The following is a 24,013-nucleotide window of genomic DNA, read 5'->3' on the forward strand; positions in this document are numbered from 1 at the left end:
GTACCTGTACTCACCTGCCTTCTAGTAGAGCAGTACCAGTACTCACCTGCCTTCCAGTAGAGCAGTACCAGTAATCACCTGCCTTCCAGTAGAGCAGTACCAGTACTCATCTTCTTTATAATAGAGCAGTACCAATAGTCATCTGCCTTACAGTAGAGCAGTACCAGTACTCACCTGCCTTCCAGTAGAGCAGTACCTGTTCTCACCTGCCTTCTAGCAGAGCAGTACCAGTACTCACCTGCCTTCCAGTAGAGCAGTACCAGTACTCACCTGCCTTCCAGTAGAGCAGTAAAAGTACTCACCTGCCTTCCAGTAGACCAGTACAAGTACTCACCTAACTTCCAGTAGAGCAGTACCAGTACTCACCTGCCTTCCAGTAGAGCAGTACCTGTACTCACCTGCCTTCCAGTAGAGCAGTACCAGTACTCACCTGCCTTATAGTAGAGCAGTACCAGCACTCATCTGCCTTCCAGTAGAGCAGTATAAGTACTCACCTGCCTTCCAGTAGAGCAGTACCAGCAATCACCTGCCTTCCAGTAGAGCAGTACCAGTACTCACCTGCCTTCTAGTAGAGCAGTACCAGTACTCACCTGCCTTCCAGTAGAGCAGTACCAGTACTCACCTGCCTTCTAGTAGAGCAGTACCTGTACTCACCTGCCTTCCAGTAGAGCAATACCAGTACTCACCTGCCTTCCAGAAGAGCAGTACCAGTACTCACCTGCCTTCTAGTAGAGCAGTACCAGTACTCACTTGCCTTCCAATAGAGCAGTACCAGTACTCACCTGCCTTCCAGTAGAGCAGTAACAGTACTCAACTGCCTTCCAATAGAGCAGTACCAGTAATCACCTGCCTTCCAGTAGAGCAGTAACAGCACTCACCTGCCTTCCAGTACAGCAGAAACAGTCCTCATCTTCTTCATAATAGAGCAGTACCAATATTCATCTTCCTTCCAGTAGAGCAGTACCTGTACTCACCTGCCTTCAAGTAAAGCAGTACCTGTACTCATCTGCCTTCCAGTAGAGCAGTACCAGTACTCACTTGCCTTCCAGTAGAGCAGTACCTGTACTCACCTGCCATCCAGTAGAGCAGTACCTGTACTCACCTGCCTTCCAGTAGAGCAGTACCAGTACTCATCTTCTTCATAATAGAGCAGTACCAACAGTCATCTGCCTTCCAGTAGAGGAGTACCTGTACTCACCTGCCTTCAAGTAAAGCAGTACCTGTACTCATCTGCCTTCCAGTAGAGCAGTACCAGTACTCACTTGCCTTCCAGTAGAGCAGTACCTGTACTCACCTGCCTTCCAGTAGAGCAGTACCTGTACTCACCTGCCTTCCAGTAGAGCAGTACCAGTACTCATCTTCTTCATAATAGAGCAGTACCAACAGTCATCTGCCTTCCAGTAGAGGAGTACCTGTACTCACCTGCCTTCCAGTAAAGCAGTACCTGTACTCACCTGCCTTCCAGTAGAGCAGTACCTGTACTCACTTGCCTTCCAGTAAAGCAGTACCTGTACTCACCTGCCTTCCAGTAGAGCAGTACGAGTACTCACCTGCCTTCCAGTAGAGCAGTACCTGTACTCACCTGCCTTCCAGTAGAGCAGTACCAGTACTCAACTGCCTTTCAGTAAAGCAGTACTTGTACTCACCTGCCTTCCAGTAGAGCAGTACCAGTACTCACTTGCCATCTAGTAGAGCAGTACCAGTACTCACCTGCCATCTAGTAGAGCAGTATCAGTACTCACCTGCCATCTAGTAGAGCAGTACCAGTACTCACCTGTCTTCCAGTAGAGCAGTACCAGTACTCACCTGCCTTCCAATAGAGCAGTACCAGTACTCACATGCCTTCCAGTAGAGCAGTAACAGTACTCACCTGCCTTCCAGTAGATCAGTACCAGTACTTACCTGCCTTCCAGTATAGCAGTACCAGTAGTCTCCTGCCTTCCAGTGTAACAGTACTAGTAGTCACCTGCCTTCCAGTATAGCAGTACCAGTAGTCTCCTGCCTTCCAGTGTAACAGTACTAGTAGTCACCTGCCTTCCAGTATAGCAGTTCCAGTAGTCTCCTGCTTTCCAGTGTTACAGTACTAGTAGTCACCTGCCTTCCAGTATAGCTGTACCAGTACTCACCTGCCTTCTAGTAGAGCAGTACCAGTAGTCATCTTTCTTCTAGTAGGGCAGTACCAGCACTCACCTGCATTCCAGTACAACTGTACCATTACTCACATGCCTTTCAGTAGAGCAGTACCAGTACTCACCTGCCTTCCAGTAGAGCAGTACCAGTATTCACCAGCCTTCCAGTATAGCATTACCAGTAGTCGCCTGCCTTCTAATAAAGCAATGCCAGTAGTCACCTGCATTCTAGTAGAGCAGTACCAGTACTCATCTGCCTTCCAGTAGAGCAGTACCAGTAGTCACCTGCCTTCCAGTAGAGCAGTACCAGTAGTCATCTGCCTTCAGCAGATTAGCAGTACTCATCTGCCTTCTAGTAGAGTAGTACTCATCTGCCTTCCAGTAGAGCAGTACCAGTACTCACCTGTTATCTAGTAAAGCAGTACCAGTATTCACCTGCCTTCTAGTAGAGCAGTACCAGTAGTCATCTGCATTCTAGCAGAGCAGTACCAGTACTCACTTGCCATCTAGTAGAGCAGTACCTGTACTCACCTGCCTTCAAGTAGAGCAGTACCAGTGCAGTACCTGTATTCACTTATGTTCTAATACAGCAATACCAATAATTATTTGCCTTCTCAAAGTGCAGTATTAGTACTCACCTGCCTTCTTGTAGAGAAGTACTAGTATTCATCTGCCTTCCAGTACAGTAGTACCAGTACTCACCCTCTCTGTGTTCAGTGTGTCTCTCTCTGTAGGTCACCTTCAGTCTCACAACCATGATCAGTAGGAAGAGGTTTGTGGTCAGCAAGGTCCAGATCAGGAAGGCTGTCTTCTTAGACCAGTTATCTGGGGAAACAGATTACCAGGAATTGTGTCATGTAGTTAGTTCTAGACCCAGCACGAGGTACAGATGTGTCCACCACTACGATTACTCACATGTAAAGGGCACCTGGGTGAATTATATAAATGTTGAGCTTGGCACTCGAAAATTGCAGTGAACAAAACAATACTTTATTGGCAATCCTTAGATTTGTTAACGTTTTGGTCCTGAATTTGGACCTTCATCAAAACATAGTGTTTTGTTCACTGCAATTTTTTAGTGCCAAGCTCCTTATTTGCTTGATTCTATGGGTTAGAACCCTACTTTACCTGGACTGCCATATACTCTCTCAGTCAGGTGAATTATAGCTGAACCGTGAATGCAGAATAACAGAGAGACAGACCCTCAATGCAAACATACTGATTAATGAGTAGGGAGGACTCGCCTTGATTACTGTTCCCCAGGTGTTATAAATAGTGATGCGTGAACATGCTCGCCACTGCTCAGTACTCGCCCGAGCATCACTGTGCTCGACGAGCTCGGCGCTCGGCAAGTATTTCTGGGTATCTCGGGCGGGAGCTCGGGTCTCCTCCCTGCATGTTTCGCGCTCTTTAGAGAGCCAATGAACATGCATGGATTGCCTGCAATGCACTGTAATGCTGTAGCCATGTTGGTTGTGGCATTACTGTGATTGGCTGGCCGCACAGCATCATCAGGTCAATATAAGACCGGGTGCCACCATGCTCGTCACAGTCTCTCCTGGAAACAGGCAGAGTAGGGAGAGATGCTGCTGCGTCAGGGAGAGATTTGCTTGTTTATAGTTAGTATAGGTGTTGCACGGCATATCTTTATATCCATCTGAACTAACAGTCCTTCTGAGGACTAATCCAGCTGCATATATTCAGTGGTGATAGCAGGAGTTAGGCAGGCAGGCAGTGTATGTGGCAGACTGCAGTGTATGATGCAGCACAAGAGGGTTCATTGAACGTCCTATCTACTGCTGCAGTGATAATTACAGATATTTCTAGACATAGAAAGGCAATTTTTTTTTATCTTAATCCTGGTTATTTGCTTAAAAAGCTATCCAGAGTACACCATTTTTCTGCTCTATGCAGAATAAAGCCATATTTATACCATATTTCAGATATAAAAATCCAGAAATTTGAACTGAACTTGGAAAAAGTTGGCCTCTTTTTCCATTCTGTTGCAGTATGTCAATAAAGCTATTCACACTAGGTTTCCTTGTAGAATAATATTAGTAAATTACAGGTGTACAATTTAAAGCTGTGGTTCTCTGTCAGACATATCACCGAAAAGACTTCAAAAATCATACATTTCTTCCATTTTCATTCTGTTGCTGTTTGTCGGTGAAACTATTCACACTAGGTCTCTGTGTAGAATTTTAGTAAATTACAGGCCTGCTATTATCACATATAACTTCTTTCCAAAATCAGCCATTTCTGGTGAATTTGGAAAATATTGTCCTCCTTTTAAAATGGACAAGGTGTGGGGAAGTGGAAATTATGGTGATGGTGCATGCAGAGGCAGAGGACGTGACCGTGGGCAAGGTGAAAGTGTGCCACAACAAACACCCACATCTTGTCGCTCAACCTTCTTGTCCCAATTACTAGGGGACCGCAGAACACCACTATTAAATACAGAGCAGTGTGATAAGGTTATTGATTGTATAGCAGATAATGCTTCCAGTCACTTGGCCACCACCACCACCACCACCCTGTCTTCCACATGTCTCAGTAGCCATGAGTCTGAACCGCATATTCCTCACCCTGATCTTCCTTCCTCCAACCATGCCGAGTGCCTGGAGACAACTGATCCCACACTTGGACACTCAGAAGAGCTGTTCACTTTTCCATTCGTAGATTCGGGCCTCTCACCCAGCCAGCTTCAAGTGAGTCAAGAGGAGAATGTGTGTGGTGATGTCCAAATATTGGAGCAGCCACAGTCACACGAAGACGACGCAAGAGGTGGATGATGATGATGAGACACAATTGCCAGAAAGTCGGGAGGAGGACCAGGGTGTGGAAGTGGAAGACGAGGTGGTGGATGATATAGTAACTGCTCCAACCTGGCAGGGGAACGCACAGGGCGAGGACAGCAGCACAGAGGGGGGGGAGGGAGGCGTAGCAACACAACAGGCAGGAAGAAGCAGTGTGGTGGCCGCAGACACAAGGTTGGAAAGCGTTCCTCGTACCATGACTTCCAACACGACGGAAGTTGCCAGTACAACTGTTAGGTCTTCCCGAGTCTGGTTACTTTTTAAAGACTCTGCAGATACCCCCCAAAAAAGCCATTTGCACCACCTCCCAGGTCAGCATCAGCAGAGGTAGCAAAACTAGCAGCCTGACCACTACCAGCATGATCAGGTACATGGCAGCAAAGCACCCGACTCAGTGGGCCGAACCTCAGGGTCCAGCAACAGTGTCTGCGGGTGACACAACTGCTTTTTCCGCTGTTGTACGTGCATACCAATCCCTTGTCCTTGGCGCATGCCAAGATGCCTTCTGCCCTGCACCTGTCGTTGCATATTCTCAAGTAGCACCGTCAGCAAGCACATCCACGTCCCTGTCCCAGCGCAGCGTTCAGCTGTCCCTACCCCAGTCCTTGGAACGCAAGTGCAAATATGAAGCCAACGCCCCACAGGTCACACTACTAAATTCACACATGCTTGCGCTCGAAATGTTGCCTTTTAGGCTCGTGGAGACGGAAGGTTTCCGAAACCTGATGGCGGCGGTACTCGGTCCCCAGGTGCCACTATTTCTCCCGGTTTGTCGTCCCCACATTACACAAGCACGTGTCCCACAATATTAGACGTGCCCTCAACAACGCAGTTACTGGGAAAGTCCATCTAACCATTGACACGTGGACAAGTGCTTGTGGGCAGGGACGGTACATCTCGCTGACGGCACACTGGGTTAATATAGTGGAAGCTGGGACCCAGTCGGACCTTGGGACGGAACACGTCCTCCCGACGCCGAAGATTTCTGTCCCTGGGTCAATCAGGGTTGCCCCCACATTCTACAGCCCCTGCAGCTCCTCCTCCTCCTCTTCAGCATCCATCTCCGAAATAACCACATCTGTCGCAAGCTGGAAGCACTGCAGCACTGCCTCGCCCAAGTGGCAATGTGACGTCCTCAATTCTTGAAAGAGCCCTTTTTAGTTTTTTGAGTTTACCCTGGGTGATGGGGGACTCGGTGTCGGGTCCTGTGATGAAGAGATGGGATGTAGCCGTGGCCCGGACCCGACCCGTGCTCAGGGCTGTCACATGAAACAGGAAGATGTTGTGGGCTCGTCCGGGTTGAGTGGCTTTATTTTTAATGACTACGCCACCTGTGGTGCCTGGTGAAGGGTCACCAGCGCCGCTGCAGTCCGCAGAGGCCTGGTGTCATGGCGGCTAAAGTTCTCACTGCTCCCCACAGGCGGAGCAAGGCCTCAGGGCAGGCAGACAGGATGGAGGGGGTAGTAGTGCGGGGAGTACGGGCACCGCGTCGCATGGTATGGCGCATAATGAACAGTCCGGAGGCCATAGGGGTGAACTTCCAAGGCTTTACTCACTTAGAGATGACAGCAGGAAGGCGACTCCCTGCTCCCCATGGAGTCCTGTGGCTACCAGGGACGGGGGTCCGACTACCTCCGAGAAAGTCCAGTGTTCAGTAGCGACCCTACACCAGGGTGTTCCTGCACTACGGACTTCTCCCTTTCCCGTCTATGCGTGTGTAGATAGGCCAGGTCTCCCTCTGAGCTCCTCTCAGGACTAGGGCATGGGTGCAAATTCCTCTCCATCCGATGCCCGGTAGGATCCTCAGGGCCTTACCGTGCTTTCCCGTCCAGGACATGGAGTACAAGGTCGGGTGACGGGGGCCGGTACCCCTCTTGCAGCCGGAATCCCTCTGAATAGATCAGGTAGGCGAGGACAGGTGACGTACTCTGCTCCGTCTGCATCCTCCCCGGGACCCATTTGCTAGGGAGCCACACTCTAAAGCTCCCGGGCCTACTTGATCCTGGTCCTCGGCCGGGTTGAGACATTCCTTGTCTGCAGCCTACCTCTCGTCCCAAGGCCAGGGTACGAGGGCTGTGTCCCATTCCGGTGCAGGCCCACACAGGACCTGCGCTGCCGGAGGGAAGTCACATTACACACAGTATTTTGACAGCACAGTGACAGCCGACAGACTAGCAAAGGCTAGACAGAAGGACCAGTGAAGAACAACCAAGATCAAAGATGGCATTCTATTAAATATGAAATTTAAGGTGAAACTAACTTGTAAGTCCTCCACCCACACCCACTAACTGGTTCCTACCACTTTGTGTTCCCCAGTCTCCCTGTAACCAGGGGAGCAGCACCTAGTGCATACTAGCTCCCTCTGGTGGAGAAATGTGGTGTTGGATGCAAAAGGTTAGGTCACGACTATCACACTGGCCTTACCTCAGAGGAGGAAAACTACACTCCATTAGAGAAGTGCAGCATCCCTGTGGCGGCCGAACCCTCAGGGGCGCCACAGCAACAGGCTGTGCTGCAGCTAATATGCTTAGGTGACAAACCACGCAATGCTGAAGAGTTGTGGACAGCTCTGAAAGAGCAGGTAGATCTGTGGCTAAAAACGCTGACCCTACAGCCAGGCATGGTCGTGCGTGACAATGGCCCGAATCTGGTGGCAGGTCTGAGGCAAGGCGAGCTCACACACGTACCATGCCTGGCTCATGTGCTTAACCTCATGGTTCAGCGATTTCTCAAAACCTAATCGGATTTATCGGATTGGCTTGTCACAGTACACCGCCTATGTGCCCATTTTAGAAAGTCAGCTACAGCTACCGCCGCCCTTGCCATGCTTCAGCAGCGTTTGCAGCTTTCAGCTCACCATCTGATCTGTGATGTCTCCATGTGTTGAAACTCTACATTGCAGATGTTGGGAAGGATTTGTGAGCAGAAGAGGGCAATTGTTGACTACCAGCATCAACAAGGCCCTCGGTATTCAGGTCAGACTCCACACATAAAACCTCAGGAGTGCACATGGATGTCAGACATCTGTACCATCCTCCAAAACTTTGAGGACTCCGCCAAGATAGTGAGCGGCAATGACGCCATAATTAGTGTCACCATCCCGCTTCTCTGTCTTCTGAAATGCTCTCTGCTCACAGTCAAAGAGGATGCATTGCAGGCGGAGCACGATGAGGTGGAGCAAGGAACCATACAGGGTGATTACACACAGCCCAGCCTCATCTCAACCCAACGAGGATTGGGTGACAATGAGGAAGAGGAGGAGGAGGAAGAACAGGAGATAGTTTCCTGCACTATAGATGGTACTACCTGCACAACTGTCATACTGTCTGTTCAGCGTGGATTGCCTGAGGACACGGAGGAGGAGGAAGAGGGGGAGAGCATGGTCAGTCATACTCTTGGTAAGGACATGGAAGTCTTGCCTCTTTGCAGTCTGGCACAAATGGCTGAGGTTATGTTACGCTGCCTTTCTCGTGACTCTCGCATTGTCCAAATTCTGTGTGACAGTCATTACTGGTTGGAGACACTTCTAGACCCATGCTACAGGGAGAATTTTCTGTCTCTTATTCCCTTGCAGGACAGACCTAATAAAATGGTGTAGTACCAGAAGGCCCTTGTTGCGGAATTGTTAAAAAAATTCCCATCTGAAAACGCTGGCAGCAGAGGTCACAATTCATTGGACAACCAAGGAGTACAGGCGAGAGAGCCACAAATGCAATCCAGCAGAGGCAGGGGAACACTGTCAAAGTTCTGGGACAGTTTTCTCAGACCCTCCCATTGCATAGACCCTGAGGTACTCTCCCAAGGAGGGAAACATTTTGGAAGATGGTGAGGAAGTACCTTGCTGACTCGCATCCTCATCCTCCACCACCACATCACCACCATATGTACCATATCAACATATCTACGTCTCTTGCAAGAGGCATTCAAGTTCCTCCAAATTTTTGGCAGCCGTTGCTTCATTGCATAGGCAAACAATATGGGAGACACACTTCCTAATAATGGGAGCATTTTTTGCAGGAGGCCCTCCGACCTCTACGTCTCTTGCAAGGGACATTGGAGTTCCTCCAAATCTTTGGCAACTGTTGCATTCACTGCATACCCTTTAACTGTTATCAGACTCTCTCCTTTCTACTGGGAACATGTTGTTACTGTGGCCCAGCTCTATCTGTCTTTAAATTGCAGTCACAGCATGGGCATTACCAATATTAGAGACCCGTTCCTTTATAATGACATTTGTCTCTTCAAAGGGGTATTGGGTCACGTCCAAATTTTTGGCAGCCCTTGCAGTCACTGCATATGCAATAACAGTATAGGAGACCCACTTGTTAACCCTAACACGCATACCTGGGGCCTCACAGGCCCGTCCTGTTAATTGTTTTCTATTTTCTGCAAGATTACTTTAGTTAGAGTTTTGAAACTCTAGGTATTCCTCAGGTATATAGTTGTTTGTCATTTTTGTTTGAGTTATGCCATGTTATTTGCACACGGGCCTAAAAGACCCCAGGTATGTGAAAATGTAGATTTTTATGGTCATGCGTTCTAGGGTTAATAATGTGAACAACAAAGCATAGCCGGCTGATGGCTCTCTAAAAATATCGAAGGCTGAAAGCTGGCTCTTTAAGAATAGTAAGGGCCTCCTGTTGACCCTATAAAAATAGGCTTTGTGACTTTCAGGGTCCCTCCATCATAAATGAAACAGGAGGTGTCTGATGACGTGTCACACACCACATGGTCAGATAAGGTTGTAAAATGTTAAAATGACATGTCCTGGTGAATGCATTTGTCTTAAAAAATAACATAAAAAATAAATAAATCAACACACAGTAGGATCTTTGTTTGGTATAAAAACCAGACTCGCCAATGTAACCTCAATGCAATCACATTGTTCAGCTCCTGCACCTGCTCCTCCAGTTCGACCTCCATCTCCGAAATGACCACATCAGTCACAAGCTGACTGCACTGCAGCACTGCCTTGGCCAAGCGGCAACAGGCTGTGCTAAAGATAACATGCTTAATGCTTAGGTGACAAACCGCCCACCACTGCAGAGTTGTTGAAAGCTGTAACACAGCAGCCTGATCTGTGTCTCTCACCACTGAATATACAGCCAGCATGGTCGTGTGTGACAATGGGCAGAACCTGGTGATGGAGAAATGAAAGCCGGAGTAGATACAGTTTCCCTCTATGCCAGTCCTTTAACCTAGCTAATGAATATTTCGGTGGTGAAATACAACTCCCACTGAGAAGCAGTTTCAAACTGGAAAACATTGGACCCACCATAGGATTTGATTCTGAGGGCTAACCTTTCTCCCCCGCTCAAGAGCCCCATAGCAGCTGCAAAGTTAGCGCTAGCATGAACTCTCCTGATGAAGAAGCCATGGCCCACTTGCAGCTGTTGTCCTTGCTGGGATTTGAACCAAGGATCCCAGCGCTGCAAGGCTTCCGTGCTAACTACTGATCCAATGTGCTGCCGTTCACCCTCTGATATCTAACAGGCTGGAGAAACTTGCACCTACTGCCACTCTATCGTCAGCTCCTTCGTGAGAAACTAATGTATTTGGGCAGCCACTCAGTCTACCAAATAGAATCCTGAGAAGGAAATTGGGGATGGCTTCACTACTGGTACTGGGGGCTGTGCTAATACCATGGCGTCGTACCATAGTATACTGGAAATATTCCAGGCTGGTAGGAGGCAAGCAGATTCCCACAGAAAAGTACCAGCAGTAATGTTCAGGGACCCGCACTTGTAGAAGGCGGAGACAACACCGGGAGAAATATTGGCGGCTGGAGATCAAGTATGGACACCCGGCCACCGTCGCCATGAAGTTGTTGACAGCCTCCACCTCCATGAGCCTAAGAGGCCACATTTCAAGTGCAAGCAGCTGCCCAGAAATCTGGCAGTTTAGTATTGCAGCCTGTGGGTGGATGGGTGGCTTGCTGCATACTTGCGCTTGTATTCCAAGTAACAGAAAACTAAGCAGATGGTGGCCTCTATAATCATCACAAATCCTCACCTCGGCACTATGAACTCTCCTTATGGAGAAGCCAGGGCCCACCGGAGGAGTCTCCGGTTCTCTGGTGGGCCAGTCCAATCCTGCTGAGAAGCAGCCCTAGCTAAGAAATGTGTTTGGAATGGTTCCCGGGCACTCCATGACTGCATTTTTAATGTGGACTGGCTCCGTACCATCCCTGGCCACATTTACCTGTCCACGTGTTTGTGGTTAGGCGGTACTTTCCACCTAAGTGCACTGGGGAGGTCACGGGTATTGTTGTGGGACCTGTGCTTGTGGAAAGCGGAGACGACACCGGGAGAGGTTGTGGACAGCTTCCACATCCACATGCCTAAAAGGCCACATTTCAAGTGCAAGCAGCTGTCAAAAATTTGGCAGTATAGTATTGCAGCCTGTGGCTGAGTGGTTGGCTGGCTGCTTACTTGCGCTTGCATTCCAAGGAATGGGGTAGGGACAACTGAATGCTGCACTGGGACAAGGACGTGGGCAGTGATTGTTGCAAGTCTGCAATGACAGGTGCATGGCTGGAGGCATCTTCGCATGTGCCAAGGATCACTTATGATGAGCACACTTTTAGACAGTGACCTGGGAGTCAGAGATGCAGTAGGACCTGCAATATTTCAATATTTCCCGGTGACACCTGGGCCAATAGAACCTCTGCATGATCCGTTCCTGCATTTTTTCCACCCCTAGATGTCCCCCCAAGATATGTGAATGTACCATGTCCAACACCTTTCGTCTATAAGGACCCAGCACTATTAACTGTTCCACTAGTTCCTCCCTCACTTTCATGACCCAGTACAACAATTCCCCACTTATCATAAAATAGGGAAACCTTGTGTCAGCACCCGGTGACTGTGCAACCCCATTTTTGACCGTGACATTATTGAAGGCTTCTTTCAGAGTTAGGTCCCTATGTTGGGCAGACCCAAAATTCTCGCTGGTCACTCCTAACTCAGGAATGTCAGATTCAGGGAACACTACCTCCTCATCCCCCACAAGAATGAAAAAGGGAAATCTGTCTAATTCTGGGTGTGGTGATACCTCTTTAGAGTTAACTGGTTCCCTATCTGAGCCAGCGAACCCAGAACCCTTCCCCACCAGATGCCAAAATAAACAAAAGTCTGGCCTACAATGATAGGGTACAACAAGTCCTGGACGACGCCGACCTCGTGGAACTCAGTACTATAGTCCTTAGCATCGCCATGAATGCACCGTATGCCAACTTTTTTCCCCGGGATCAGTTGGAGAGGAAGTGTGGCCCTCACAATGGTTACCAGGCTCCCGGAGTCTAACAGTGCCGTTACCTTTCGCCCATTCACCTTCACGGGACACGCTTGAGGCCCGTCGCTAGATGGACAGTTCACACTGCAGGCTGGATACGCATAATATGAACATTGGCATCCTATACTGCATTCCATCTGCTCGGGGGTCAGGAGACAATGGGCAGCTATATGGCCTGGGCCGTGGCAACTTCAGCAAATCACATCACCCATAGGGACCTTGGGCACCACCTCCCCCACCCCTTTGGACCTTGGATGCCCCACCCCCTTTTGTGCCTCCGCCCCAGGTTTGGACACTAGTATGGAGTGGGCTGCCTTCCCAAGGAACCTTCAACCCCCTGGTATCTTTCGACCAGTCCGACCACTTAATTGGCATTCCGGAGATCACCCTGGGCAACCCAAGTCTGCATGGGTCTCTATAGGGAATGCACAAACCAGTCCATTATCACTCGCTCTACCATCTGTGCAGGTGTAGAGAAATCTGGCTGAAGCCACTTCTGGACCAGGTGCAGCTGGTCAAACATTTGGGAGCAAGAGTGTTTGTCCCGGTGATACGCCCAGCGGTGGACCCTCTGTGCCCTGACAGACAACGTCACCCCCAAGCGCAACAGAATCTCAGTTTTAATTTTGCAATACTGTGTGGCGTCCTTCAAAGCTAAATCATAAAAATCCTTCTGGGGCTCCCCCGTCAAGTATGGCGCCAGTACCTCTGCCGACTGCTCTGGCGGAAGTCTTTCTCTCTCGGTGACCCTTTCAAACACCTTCAGAGAGGCCTCTATATCATCCCCAGGGGTCATTTTCTGCAAGGCTCTCCTTATCGCCTTCTTGATGGAATAGTCACCCACTGACCTTGTCGGCACTGTCGGCGTGCCACGGACTGCCTCTTCAAGCAACTTGACCTGCTGCTGCTGTTGACAATGCTGATCCTGTTGCTGCTGTTTCTGGAGCTGTATCTGCTGCATCAGCAGCTTAATGGTCTCTTGTTGCGCCATTTATTGTTGCTGTAGCATCTGTTGGTGCTGCGCTTGCTGCGTCTCCTGTGCCTGTAACAGATGTTTGAGCAGGTCCTCCATTTTGTCTGGTGTCACTTGCTGGCTTAAGGCAGATTTCACCCACGACATGCAGTTCATCTTATAGCAGTCACACATGTCTGCTGGGAACGCTGCCCGCACGTCTAACACCAATTGTTGGGATCGTACTCAATTGGGTGAAATGGGAGGCAAACAGGAAGCATGTTCCTTTAAGTGACCAACGGTTTATTGGCTTCATAAACCGATCAAAAGCAAAATGCAAACAAACAGCCTTTAGTTCAGGCAAAAGCAAAGAAAACAGTCCGTTTAGCAAAAACTCTGGTTAGCCAGCACTGTGGTCACACAGGCTGGTAGGCATCTGACGCGCCCCTGGGCCTGAGTCGCGCAGCGTTGCGCACGCGGGAGCCTACCCGGAGCCGGATCAGATGGGGGTAGTAGTCTCGTGGCGGTGACCCGGTCCGTGCCCAGGGAGTCAGACTAAGTGGCAGTCTATTAGCAGTAGATGGTGGATGACTACGCCACCCGTTGAATGCAGCTATGGAGCTGCCGCTGCAGGGCAGACCGCTGAGGCCGGTGGAAGGATGGTGCAGCGTGGATGGTATAACCCCCAACGGGAGGGGTATGGCCTCAGGGCAGCCGACGTGGATGATGGGGGTAGCAGAAACCACTCAGAGACGATGCGGTGTAGTTCAGGGTCTTTACTGGTGACAAAGATAGACCCTCCCGGAGTACTTGCTAGCAATCGGGGCCTGGTCAGTCCTTGAGCAGATGGGATCTTCCCTGGCCAGGCGGAGTTGTAGGCCTTCCCAACTAACTGTACTCTTCTGGCTACCTTGCTAGAGGCGGGTATAAGTAGCCCACGTCCCTGAGTGTACCGTGTGGTGCTCACCCGTATGGCCGGTGACTCGGGACCTTCTAATGGCTTCCGCTCCATGATGGCGGTGCTGGTCCCACGCGTGTGACCGTGCCTTCGGGTTTCTGGGCCAGAGGACCTGCAATCCCCTGCCGGTCGGTTTCTGCTGCTGGGTAGGAGTTAGTCCCCACAGCCTCGGACTCCGGGTCCGGTAAGAAATCTTCTCAGTCAGGGCGAGCTCTGCAGCTGCCAGCCCCTGACTCCTTGTAACACTGCTCCCACAGAGCTCCTGTTGTTTTGTTCCTATATTTGCTTCTTTTCTCTGCTTCTTCTCTACTCACTAACCCTACCTCAGCCCTAGGTTTATATAGGGGAAGTTCTTCCCCTCCCAGGACTGTGCAGGAGGTGTGGCATGCATAGGATCCCTGACCAAGAGACCTCCCACCTGCTCTCAGACGTAATATCTCTATCACTGTGGCAACCAGACCCCTGGGGTGTCACATTCCCCCCTAGTGAAATTTAGTACTCCGGGACTAAACATATTTTTAGAAAAACATAACAAGGTATAAACAATAATAATACAATAAGAAAACACATAAGGATGGTTACGGCGTGTCCGCAACCGGGTGCAGTCTTGAAGAAAAGCAAGGTGTCCATTTCACCAAAACAGGGAGACGTAACCAGGTAGGGGGTCTGTCCTACCCCGAGTCCTTAACAGTCTTTAGTCCGTCCTGGGTTACGCTCCAACTATGTACAAAGGATTCCCGGTAAATCCACCAAGGACTCCTAAAAATAACTAGAAACACATAATTATTTACAAGTAACAGACAGGTGATCACAAATAAAACAATTTAAACACTTCAAATCCTCCAACATGCGGGTAACTGGCCTCTAGTGGCCCTAGTGGACCTACGGAGCTGACTGTCTAGCCCTGAACTACAGGGTGTAGGAGCTGTCAAGGGTAAACTGGGCAGCTGTCCACCGGCTGTTTGGCTCACTAGGGGTACGGCAGGCTCACTATAAGCAGAGGGTTGATCCTCCTGTTCTGCTTGTGTGGAGTCTTCTGCCTCCTGGACCGGCTGCTCTTCCAGCTCTACCTGTCGCTCCGTAGGTGCTTGGGATGCTGGTTGAAGGAAGGTGAGTACGGGTACCACAACTGCGCCATTGACTTGAGTCCAAGACCGAGGGAAGTCTCCGAGCACAGTACTAACCATGTCTTCCCTTTCCTCTATGGGTCGAGGGTCTTCTTGTTCCTCTTCAGGGTTCCGTAGCTGTTCAGGACACTTCTTCAGGTGATCCCGGGATACAATGGCTGTGGTCTCCCCTCCGTCTTTACTGATGGTACAGACCTTCGGGTTGTCGTGGCTTGAGGGCAGTACGGTGTACGGGTCCTTCTCCCACTGGTCGTCCAACTTGTGGAGCCGTCTTTTTCTCTTCAAGACCTGCTCTCCGGGTACCAGGGGAACAGCGGGAGCATACTGGTTGTAAGTTTTCTCTTGTCTTTCCCTAGCCTGACAGAGACTTCGCTCCACGCTCTCCTGTACTCTCCGGTACTGCTGCTGCCTCTCTGTGTCCCAGTCTGCTTCTGGCGAAGTGTCCTCGGGTGTCAGGACTCCCATTTCCAGGTCAACAGGTAACTTACCAGGTCTCGCCCTCATTAGGTAAGCCGGGGTACAGTTGGTGGAACCTACCGGGATGTGGTTGTATAGGTCCACCAGATCGGGCAGCTTCTCAGGCCACAGACTGCGTTCTTCCAGGGGCAACGTTTTCAGAAGATCCATTACCACCTGGTTCATTTGCTCACAAAGTCCATTAGTTTGCGGATGATAGGGTGTCGTCCTTATCTTCCGGCAGCCATACAGAGTGCAGAATTCTTGGAAGACCTCCGCTTCAAAGGCAGGTCCCTGGTCTGTCAACACTTGGTCTGGGTACCCGTGTGGACGGCAGAAATGCTGCTGGAAGGCTCTAGCTGCTGTTCGAGCTGTTAAGTCCTTGACGGGGACGACAACCAAGAACCGGGAGTAGTGATCCACGATGGTTAGTGCGTAGACGTAGCCACTTCTGCTTGGGGTCAGTTTTACATGATCCAAGGCTACCAGTTCCAACGGCTGCCGGGCGACGATGGACTGCAGGGGAGTCTTCTGGCTGGCACGGTCCTTCCTTCTTAGGTTGCACGGGCCACAGTCTCTGCACCACCTCTCGATGGTTCCCCTCATGCCTACCCAGTGGAACCGCTCGCGCAGCAGGAACTCCAGCTTCTTCCATCCGAAGTGTCCAGCCCCATCGTGGTATGCCTCCATCACCATGGCTGCGTCTCTTCGTGGCACCACTACTTGCCAGATTAGTTCATGCGTCCGGGAGTTAACCATTCTGCGGCACAACTTCCCCTTGTAAAGGAACAGTCGACTCTTCTCAGCCCACAGTTGCTTGGCTTCCTCCGGAGCGTCTGGGTCAAGGCGAGCCTCTGGCCGAGTCAGCATCTCCTTCACCAGTCGGACGGCAGGGTCACTGTCTTGCGTTTCCTCCCAGTTGTAGTGAGGCAAGGGGTTAAACGTAGCGGCTTGCTTACTCCTTACCCGGTGGGAATACTGGATAGTCCCATGACGGTGAAACGCGGGGAGTTCGACTTCTTCCAGTCCCTCTGGATCTTCTCCTCCGTCCGGTAGATTTGGCATCCTGGACAGGGCGTCCGCGTTGGTATTGGAGCGTCCTGCCCGGTATTTGATTGTGAACTCGTAGTTGGACAGACGGGCCATCCATCTCTGCTCTAGGGCACCGAGTCTGGCTGTGTCCAGGTGTGTCAACGGGTTGTTATCCGTGTACACGATGAACCGGGAAGAAGCGAGGTAGTGCTTAAAGCGTTCGGTGACTGCCCACACCACTGCCAGGAACTCTAGCTTAAATGAGCTGTAATTCTCAGGGTTTCTCTCGGTGGGTCGCAGTTTTCGGCTGGCATAAGCGATGACTCGTTCTTTCCCCTGCTGGATCTGGGACAGCACAGCTCCTAGCCCGATGTTACTTGCGTCGGTGTAGAGGATAAAGGGCTGGCTGTAATCCGGGTACGCCAGGATTTCATCCCCCGTGAGGGCCATCTTCAGCTGGCGGAAGGACTCTTCTTCCAACTTCTCCCATCTGAAGGGCGGCTTCTGGTTCTTGGCCTTCCGGGACTGGCCTATCAGGAGGTCCTGCATAGGAGCTGCCTTTTTGGTGAAGCCGGGGATGAATCTGCGGTAATAGCCTACCAACCCAAGGAACTGCCGCACTTCCTTTACACTGGAGGGACTTGGCCATTCCTTAATTGCGGTGATCTTATCAGGGTCGGGAGCCACTCCATCAGCGCTCACCACGTGTCCCAGGTACTGCACCTTTGGCTTCAGGAGGTGACACTTAGAGGGTTTCGCCTTCAGGCCGTAACTTGCCAGGGCTTCGAACACTTCCGCCAGATGTCTCAGGTGGTCCTCATAAGTCTTGGAATACACGATGACATCGTCCAGGTACAACAAGACTGTCTCGAAGTTTTTGTGTCCCAGACAGCACTCCATTAATCGTTGGAAGGTTCCTGGTGCGTTACAAAGTCCAAACGGCATACAGGTAAACTCGCTAAGTCCCATCGGGGTGGTGAATGCGGTCTTCTCCCGGTCCGCCTCTGCTACAGGAACCTGCCAGTACCCGCTAGTGAGATCCAAGGTAGAGAAGAAGTTAGCAGATCTTAAAGCAGCCAAAGACTCCTCTATCCTTGGTAAAGGGTACGCATCCTTGTGTGTGATACGGTTGATTTTCCGGTAATTTACACACATCCTCATAGTGTTGTCTTTCTTTTTGACTAAAACTAGTGGGGCTGCCCAGGGGCTACAGCTATCCCGGATTACCCCAGCCTCCTTCATGTCTCTAAGCATCCCCTTGGCGTGTTGGTAATGTGCAGGGGGTACGGGTCGATACCTCTCTTTTATGGGAGGATGATCTCCCGTGGGGATGTGGTGTTCTACCCCCTTGACTCGCCCAAAGTCTAACGGGTGTTTACTAAACACTCTCTCATACTCTTGAACCACCCGGTAGACTCCCTGTTTCTGGTGGGAGGGAGTGGAGTCAGTACCCAAATGTAGTTGCTGACACCAGTCCTCCATTGTTTTCTTAGAGCCGTTACCTTCCTCCGGGTGAGATGGAGGCAAGGGTTCCACAGATTGTATAGCATTTTGGTTAATGGTATATAATCTGGCTAGCGTGGCATACCGGGGCAGGTACACTTCCCTCTTCCCGATATTGATTATGCGAACGGGCACCCTCCCATGGCGTACATTAACCACCCCCCGTGCTGTCAAGATGGTGGGCCTACTGTCTGAGTAAACTGGTTCTACCATTGCCTGGTAATCTCTACCTCTCAGACCAATAGCTGCCCGGCACCAAATCATCATTTCACTTTTTGGGGGCATGGCAATAGGGAAAGGGTCACACATTCTCACGCTACCAATCTCACCGCCGGAGAGTTCCACCTGTTGCCGTCGCATCAGTGCCCGGATCTCTTTTTGGAGCACTCGCTGCTCGCCGGAGCTGGCGTTCTTGGCAACCTGCTGTAAAAGGAAAATCACCTCTGCAAGACAATTTTCAATTACATTAGTTCCTAGAGTTATCTTTGGGTGACTCTCGTGTTTGTCAATGTCTACAATGATCAGTCCCTGTGCTGCCAGTTCAACTCTACCAATTTTAATGGTCACCTCTTTAAATCTGATCTGTGGCACGGGCTGACCATTGCTGGCGATGATACTCAAATCGTCGTCAGGGTAGCGGGTAATATCCGAGTCATTCCAGTACTGCTTGAAGAGCACGTACGGGATGGTGGTGACCTGTGATCCGGTGTCCAGTAGGGCACTCATAGGGATGCCATCCAGTACCACAGGCAAGACTGGACGTCCTCCCACATATTTGTCACGCCAGTTCGATGGGCCTGGTGATCTTTTTCCTGGGGGTTGGCCCTCTACCCCCAGGTTGTGCCAGTTTAAAGGACAGTACCTTGCCATATGTCCGGGTTGATTTCAGCGTCGGCAGATGGGTCGTCCGTCCTCGTCGTATCGGTCACTGGGTCTTCCTCTGGCCGGTGGGGTCCTCCTTGGTCGACGCCACGGGATGTCCTCCGGTCCGGATGCCAGCTGGATCTTCCCTGGAGTAGAAACCTGTAAAGACTGCACAGTTCGGGTTAGCGCAGCAACGCTTTTAGCTAGCTCTTGGACCTGATGGTGCAGGTCTAGGGCCGGGTCATTGTTCAAAGCCTGCGCATCAGCCCCCACAGGCCCTGCCGACAAGGGCGCCGCCTCCTGGTGGTAAGTGATAGCTGGGCGCCTGTGGGTCACAACGCCATCCGGTGCCGGTTCTCGGAGCACCCGGATGGCTCTGTCCTTGAACTGTGCAAATCCCAGATGAGGGTCCTGTAAGGCCATTGCCCGCAACTGGGTTCGGTGGGCATTGCAATATAAACCCTCTATAAATTGTTCAGTCAACAGCCTGTCCTCGTCTCCCACGCCGTCAGGGTCGGTCTGCTTAACGGCTCTCAGGGCCTCTTGTAGGTTCAGGGTATAGTCCCTTATACTCTCATGTGCCCGCTGTTTGCACCCGTAGAATCTAAGCTTGATCTCGGCTGAGGTGCGGGTATCAAAGGTGTCCCTCAGCCGGGTTAGTATCCCTGCGACAGTCCTCCCCCCAGGTGGCCAGGACTTTACCTCCCTTTGGGCTGCCCCGGTTAATTGGGCCACCAGGATGCTCACTTTTTGCTCTTCTGTGAGGGGGTACACCTGGAAGAGGCTATCCAGTTTTTCTCTAAAGTCCTGCAGGGTATGTGACTCCCCTGAGTACTGGGGTAGCCAGCCTGCCCCCGGGATATAGGGCATGGTAAAAGGCATGACCGCCACAGCGGTGGCGCTGGCGGAGGTTGGAGCGGTGAAGCTCTCCTCCGTATCCGACATCCTTCTCCCCCCTAGTGGACCGTGGCCTACCTTGCGATGATCCTCTTCCGTAGGCCGCGGCTCCGCAGTGGATCGTCAGGGTTGAGGACCTTCCGTCGCGCTCCTGTGACGTCGGCGTCTGCTGGGCTCCTTCCAGGACCTTACGCAACGTCCGGACGTGAGGCGGGGCTTCAGTTCTCGCGCGCTTTCGGAGTCCACGCCCCTCTTCTTCCCGCGCGGCGTCTTCAAGATGGCGTCCAACGGCGGGAAAACTCCACGGATGGCGGGAAGAAGGCTGAAGATGGCGCCGGATGGCGGGAATCTTCTCGGATGGCAGGAAGAAGGCTGAAGATGGCGCCGGATGGCGGGAAAACTTCACGGATGGTAAGTTTTAAAAGTCTCTTTTTCAGGCACGCAGTACCCGGTGGTTGCGGGCACGAGATCCTGCCGACTACGCCAAAAGTTGACGCGCCCCTGGGCCTGAGTCGCGCAGCGTTGCGCACGCGGGAGCCTACCCGGAGCCGGATCAGATGGGGGTAGTAGTCTCGTGGCGGTGACCCGGTCCGTGCCCAGGGAGTCAGACTAAGTGGCAGTCTATTAGCAGTAGATGGTGGATGACTACGCCACCCGTTGAATGCAGCTATGGAGCTGCCGCTGCAGGGCAGACCGCTGAGGCCGGTGGAAGGATGGTGCAGCGTGGATGGTATAACCCCCAACGGGAGGGGTATGGCCTCAGGGCAGCCGACGTGGATGATGGGGGTAGCAGGAACCACTCAGAGACGATGCGGTGTAGTTCAGGGTCTTTACTGGTGACAAAGATAGACCCTCCCGGAGTACTTGCTAGCAATCAGGGCCTGGTCAGTCCTTGAGCAGATGGGATCTCCCCTGGCCAGGCGGAGTTGTAGGCCTTCCCAACTAACTGTACTCTTCTGGCTACCTTGCTAGAGGCGGGTATAAGTAGCCCACGTCCCTGAGTGTACCGTGTGGTGCTCACCCGTATGGCCGGTGACTCGGGACCTTCTAATGGCTTCCGCTCCACGATGGCGGTGCTGGTCCCACGCGTGTGACCGTGCCTTCGGGTTTCTGGGCCAGAGGACCTGCAATCCCCTGCCGGTCGGTTTCTGCTGCTGGGTAGGAGTTAGTCCCCACAGCCTCGGACTCCGGGTCCGGTAAGAAATCTTCTCAGTCAGGGCGAGCTCTGCAGCTGCCAGCCCCTGACTCCTTGTAACACTGCTCCCACAGAGCTCCTGTTGTTTTGTTCCTATATTTGCTTCTTTTCTCTGCTTCTTCTCTACTCACTAACCCTGCCTCAGCCCTAGGTTTATATAGGGGAAGTTCTTCCCCTCCCAGGACTGGGCAGGAGGTGTGGCATGCATAGGATCCCTGACCAAGAGACCTCCCACCTGCTCTCAGACGTAATATCTCTATCACTGTGGCAACCAGACCCCTGGGGTGTCACACATCCAGTACACGGCCCAGTCTGGAGACAACCACACACAGGAGTCCTTCTCCTTCCAGACAAACAGACCATGTGCCAAATAACAGCCTCCATTATATAGGCCGTTAACCACACCCAGAGGTGAGGTATGTGGGTAGCTTGAACAGCCCAACTCTCTAAACTACCCATAACTCGGCTCCCAGGTGCACCAAACGAACCTCTTTGTGCTTACATGCACTAGGCAAATACTTCGGGTCGCATCACAGAGACCAGCCATCTCTGTGATACATACCTCCCATCAATTATGCTACCATTAGCCACCTTACAATATATACAGTGGGCACGGAAAGTATTCAGACCCCTTTACATTTTTCACTCTTTGTTTCATTGCAGCCATTTGGTAAATTCTAAAAAGTTCTTTTTTTCTCATTAAAGTCCACTCTGCACCCCATCTTCACTGAAAATAACCAGAAATGTAGAAATGTTTGCAAATTTATTAAAAAAAGAAAAACTGAAATATCACATGGTCATAAGTATTCAGACCCTTTGCTCAGATACTCATACTTAAATCACATGCTGTCCATTTCCTTGTGATCCTCCTTGAGATGGTTCTACTCCTTCATTGGAGTCCAGCTGTGTTTAATTAAACTGATAGGACTTGATTTGGAAAGGCGCACACCTGTCTATATAAGACCTCACAGCTCACAGTGCATGTCAGACCAAATGAGAATCATGAGCTCAAAGGAGCTACCCAAGGAGCTCAGAGACAGAATTGTGTCAAGGCACAGATCTGGCAAAGGTTACAAAAGAAGATACAGTAGGGAAATGGGAGAAAGTTCCACAAAGTCAACTGTCACTGCAGTCCTCCACCAGTCGGGCCTTTATGGCAGAGTGGCCAAACGGAAGCCTCTCCTCAGTGCAAGACATATGAAAGCCCGCATAGACTTTGCTCAAAAACACATGAATGACTCCCAGACTATGAGAAATAAAATTCTCTGGTCTGATGAGATGAAGATAGAACTTTTTGGTGATAATTTTAAGCAGTATGTGTGGAGAAAACCAGGCACTGCTCATCACCTGCCCAATACAATCCCAAGAGTGAAACATGGTGGTGGCAGCATCATGCTATGAGGGCGTTTATCAGCTGCAGGGACAGGACTACTGGTTGCAATTGAAGGAAACATGAATGCGGTCAAATACAGAGATATCCTGGATGAAAACCTCTTCCAGAGTGCTCTGGACCTCAGACTTGGCCGAAGGTTCACCTTCCAACAAGACAATGACCTTAAGCACACAGCTAAAATAACAAAGGAGTGGCTTCAGAACAACTCTGTGACCATTCTTGACTGGCCGAGCTAGAGTCCTGACCTAAACCCAATTGAGCATCTATGGAGAGACCTTAAAATGGCTGTCCACCAACGTTCACCATTCAACCTGACGGAACTGGAGAGGATCTGCAAGGAAGAATGGCAGAGGATCCCCAAATCCAGCTGTGAAAAACTTGAGTCATCATTCCCAAGAAGACTCATGGCTGTACTAGCTCAAAAGGGGGCTTCTACTCAATACTGAGCAAAGGGTGTGAATACTTATGACCATGTGATATTTCAGTTTTTCTTTTTTAATAAATTTGCAATAATTTCTACATTTCTGTTTTTTTTTTCAGTCAAGAAGGGGTGTAGAGTGCACTGTAATGAGAAAAAAAATGAACTTTTTAGAATTTACTAAATGGCTGCAATGAAACAAAGAGTGAAAAATTTAATGGGGTCTGAATACTTTCTGTACCCACTGTATGTATTCAAATAGTGACCCACCTCCATGAATGAGAAGCCCCCACTCATTGTGAGTGAGCCCCCTCTATGAATGAGAAGCCCCACTCATTGTGAGTGAGCCCTCTCTATGAATGAGAAGCCCCACTTATTGTGAGTGAGCCACCCCCATGAATGAGAAGCCCCACACATTGTGAGTGAGCCCCCTCTATGAATGAGAAGCCCCACACATTGTGAGTGAGCCCCCTCCATGAATGAGAAGCCCCACCCATTGTGAGTGAGCCACCACATGAATGAGAAGCCCCACTCATTGTGAGTGAGCTCCCTCCATGGATGAGAAGCCCCACACATTGTGAGTGAGCTCCCTCCATGGATGAGAACCCCACCGCACATTTTGAATGAGCCCCCTCCATGGATGAGAAGCCCCCACACTTGTAAGTGAGCCACATCCATGGATGAGAAACCCGGACACTTGAATGGTCTCAGGAGACTTTACTACTGGCAGACACAGGACTCGAGGACAATTGTAGGTAATACGGTGTGGCTCACTTGGTTGGGTTGTGTCAAGCTCAACTCCTATGTGAGAATAGATACCAGCTGCTGCTCCGTATGCTGGAATGAATCCAATGATAAATGTAGTAATATAAGGGATTTATGGATAAATCTACTGCGCTCCTGGTCAAAAAGTTACGTCCAGTGGAGATGATGGGAAAGAAAATGAGCAGTTTTATCAATCTACACATTTCAGAGTTGAA

The 24,013-nt window shown here is 50.7% G+C and overlaps 1 protein-coding gene across 4 annotated transcripts in view; it reads right to left on the reverse strand.

Annotated features, from left to right (window-relative positions):
• LOC141273189 (C-type lectin domain family 2 member B-like) overlaps window positions 1-24,013 on the reverse strand; it is a 134,114-nt gene that overhangs the window by 24,807 nt on the left and 85,294 nt on the right. For 3 of the 4 annotated variants that reach the window (XM_073684745.1, XM_073684729.1, XM_073684719.1), the window contains exon 2: window positions 2,832-2,954. In XM_073684745.1, coding sequence (XP_073540846.1) covers window positions 2,832-2,886 — 55 coding nt within the window. In that variant the 5' untranslated portion in view covers window positions 2,887-2,954. Of the gene's footprint in view, window positions 1-2,831; window positions 2,955-13,086; window positions 13,366-24,013 lie in introns of those variants that run through there. The other variant, XM_073684736.1, reaches the window with a different exon arrangement.

Source organism: Phyllobates terribilis, unplaced genomic scaffold, assembly GCF_046119375.1.
Source record: "Phyllobates terribilis strain yellow unplaced genomic scaffold, ASM4611937v1 Scaffold_1__5_contigs__length_1240528914, whole genome shotgun sequence".
Lineage (NCBI taxonomy): Eukaryota > Metazoa > Chordata > Amphibia > Anura > Dendrobatidae > Phyllobates > Phyllobates terribilis.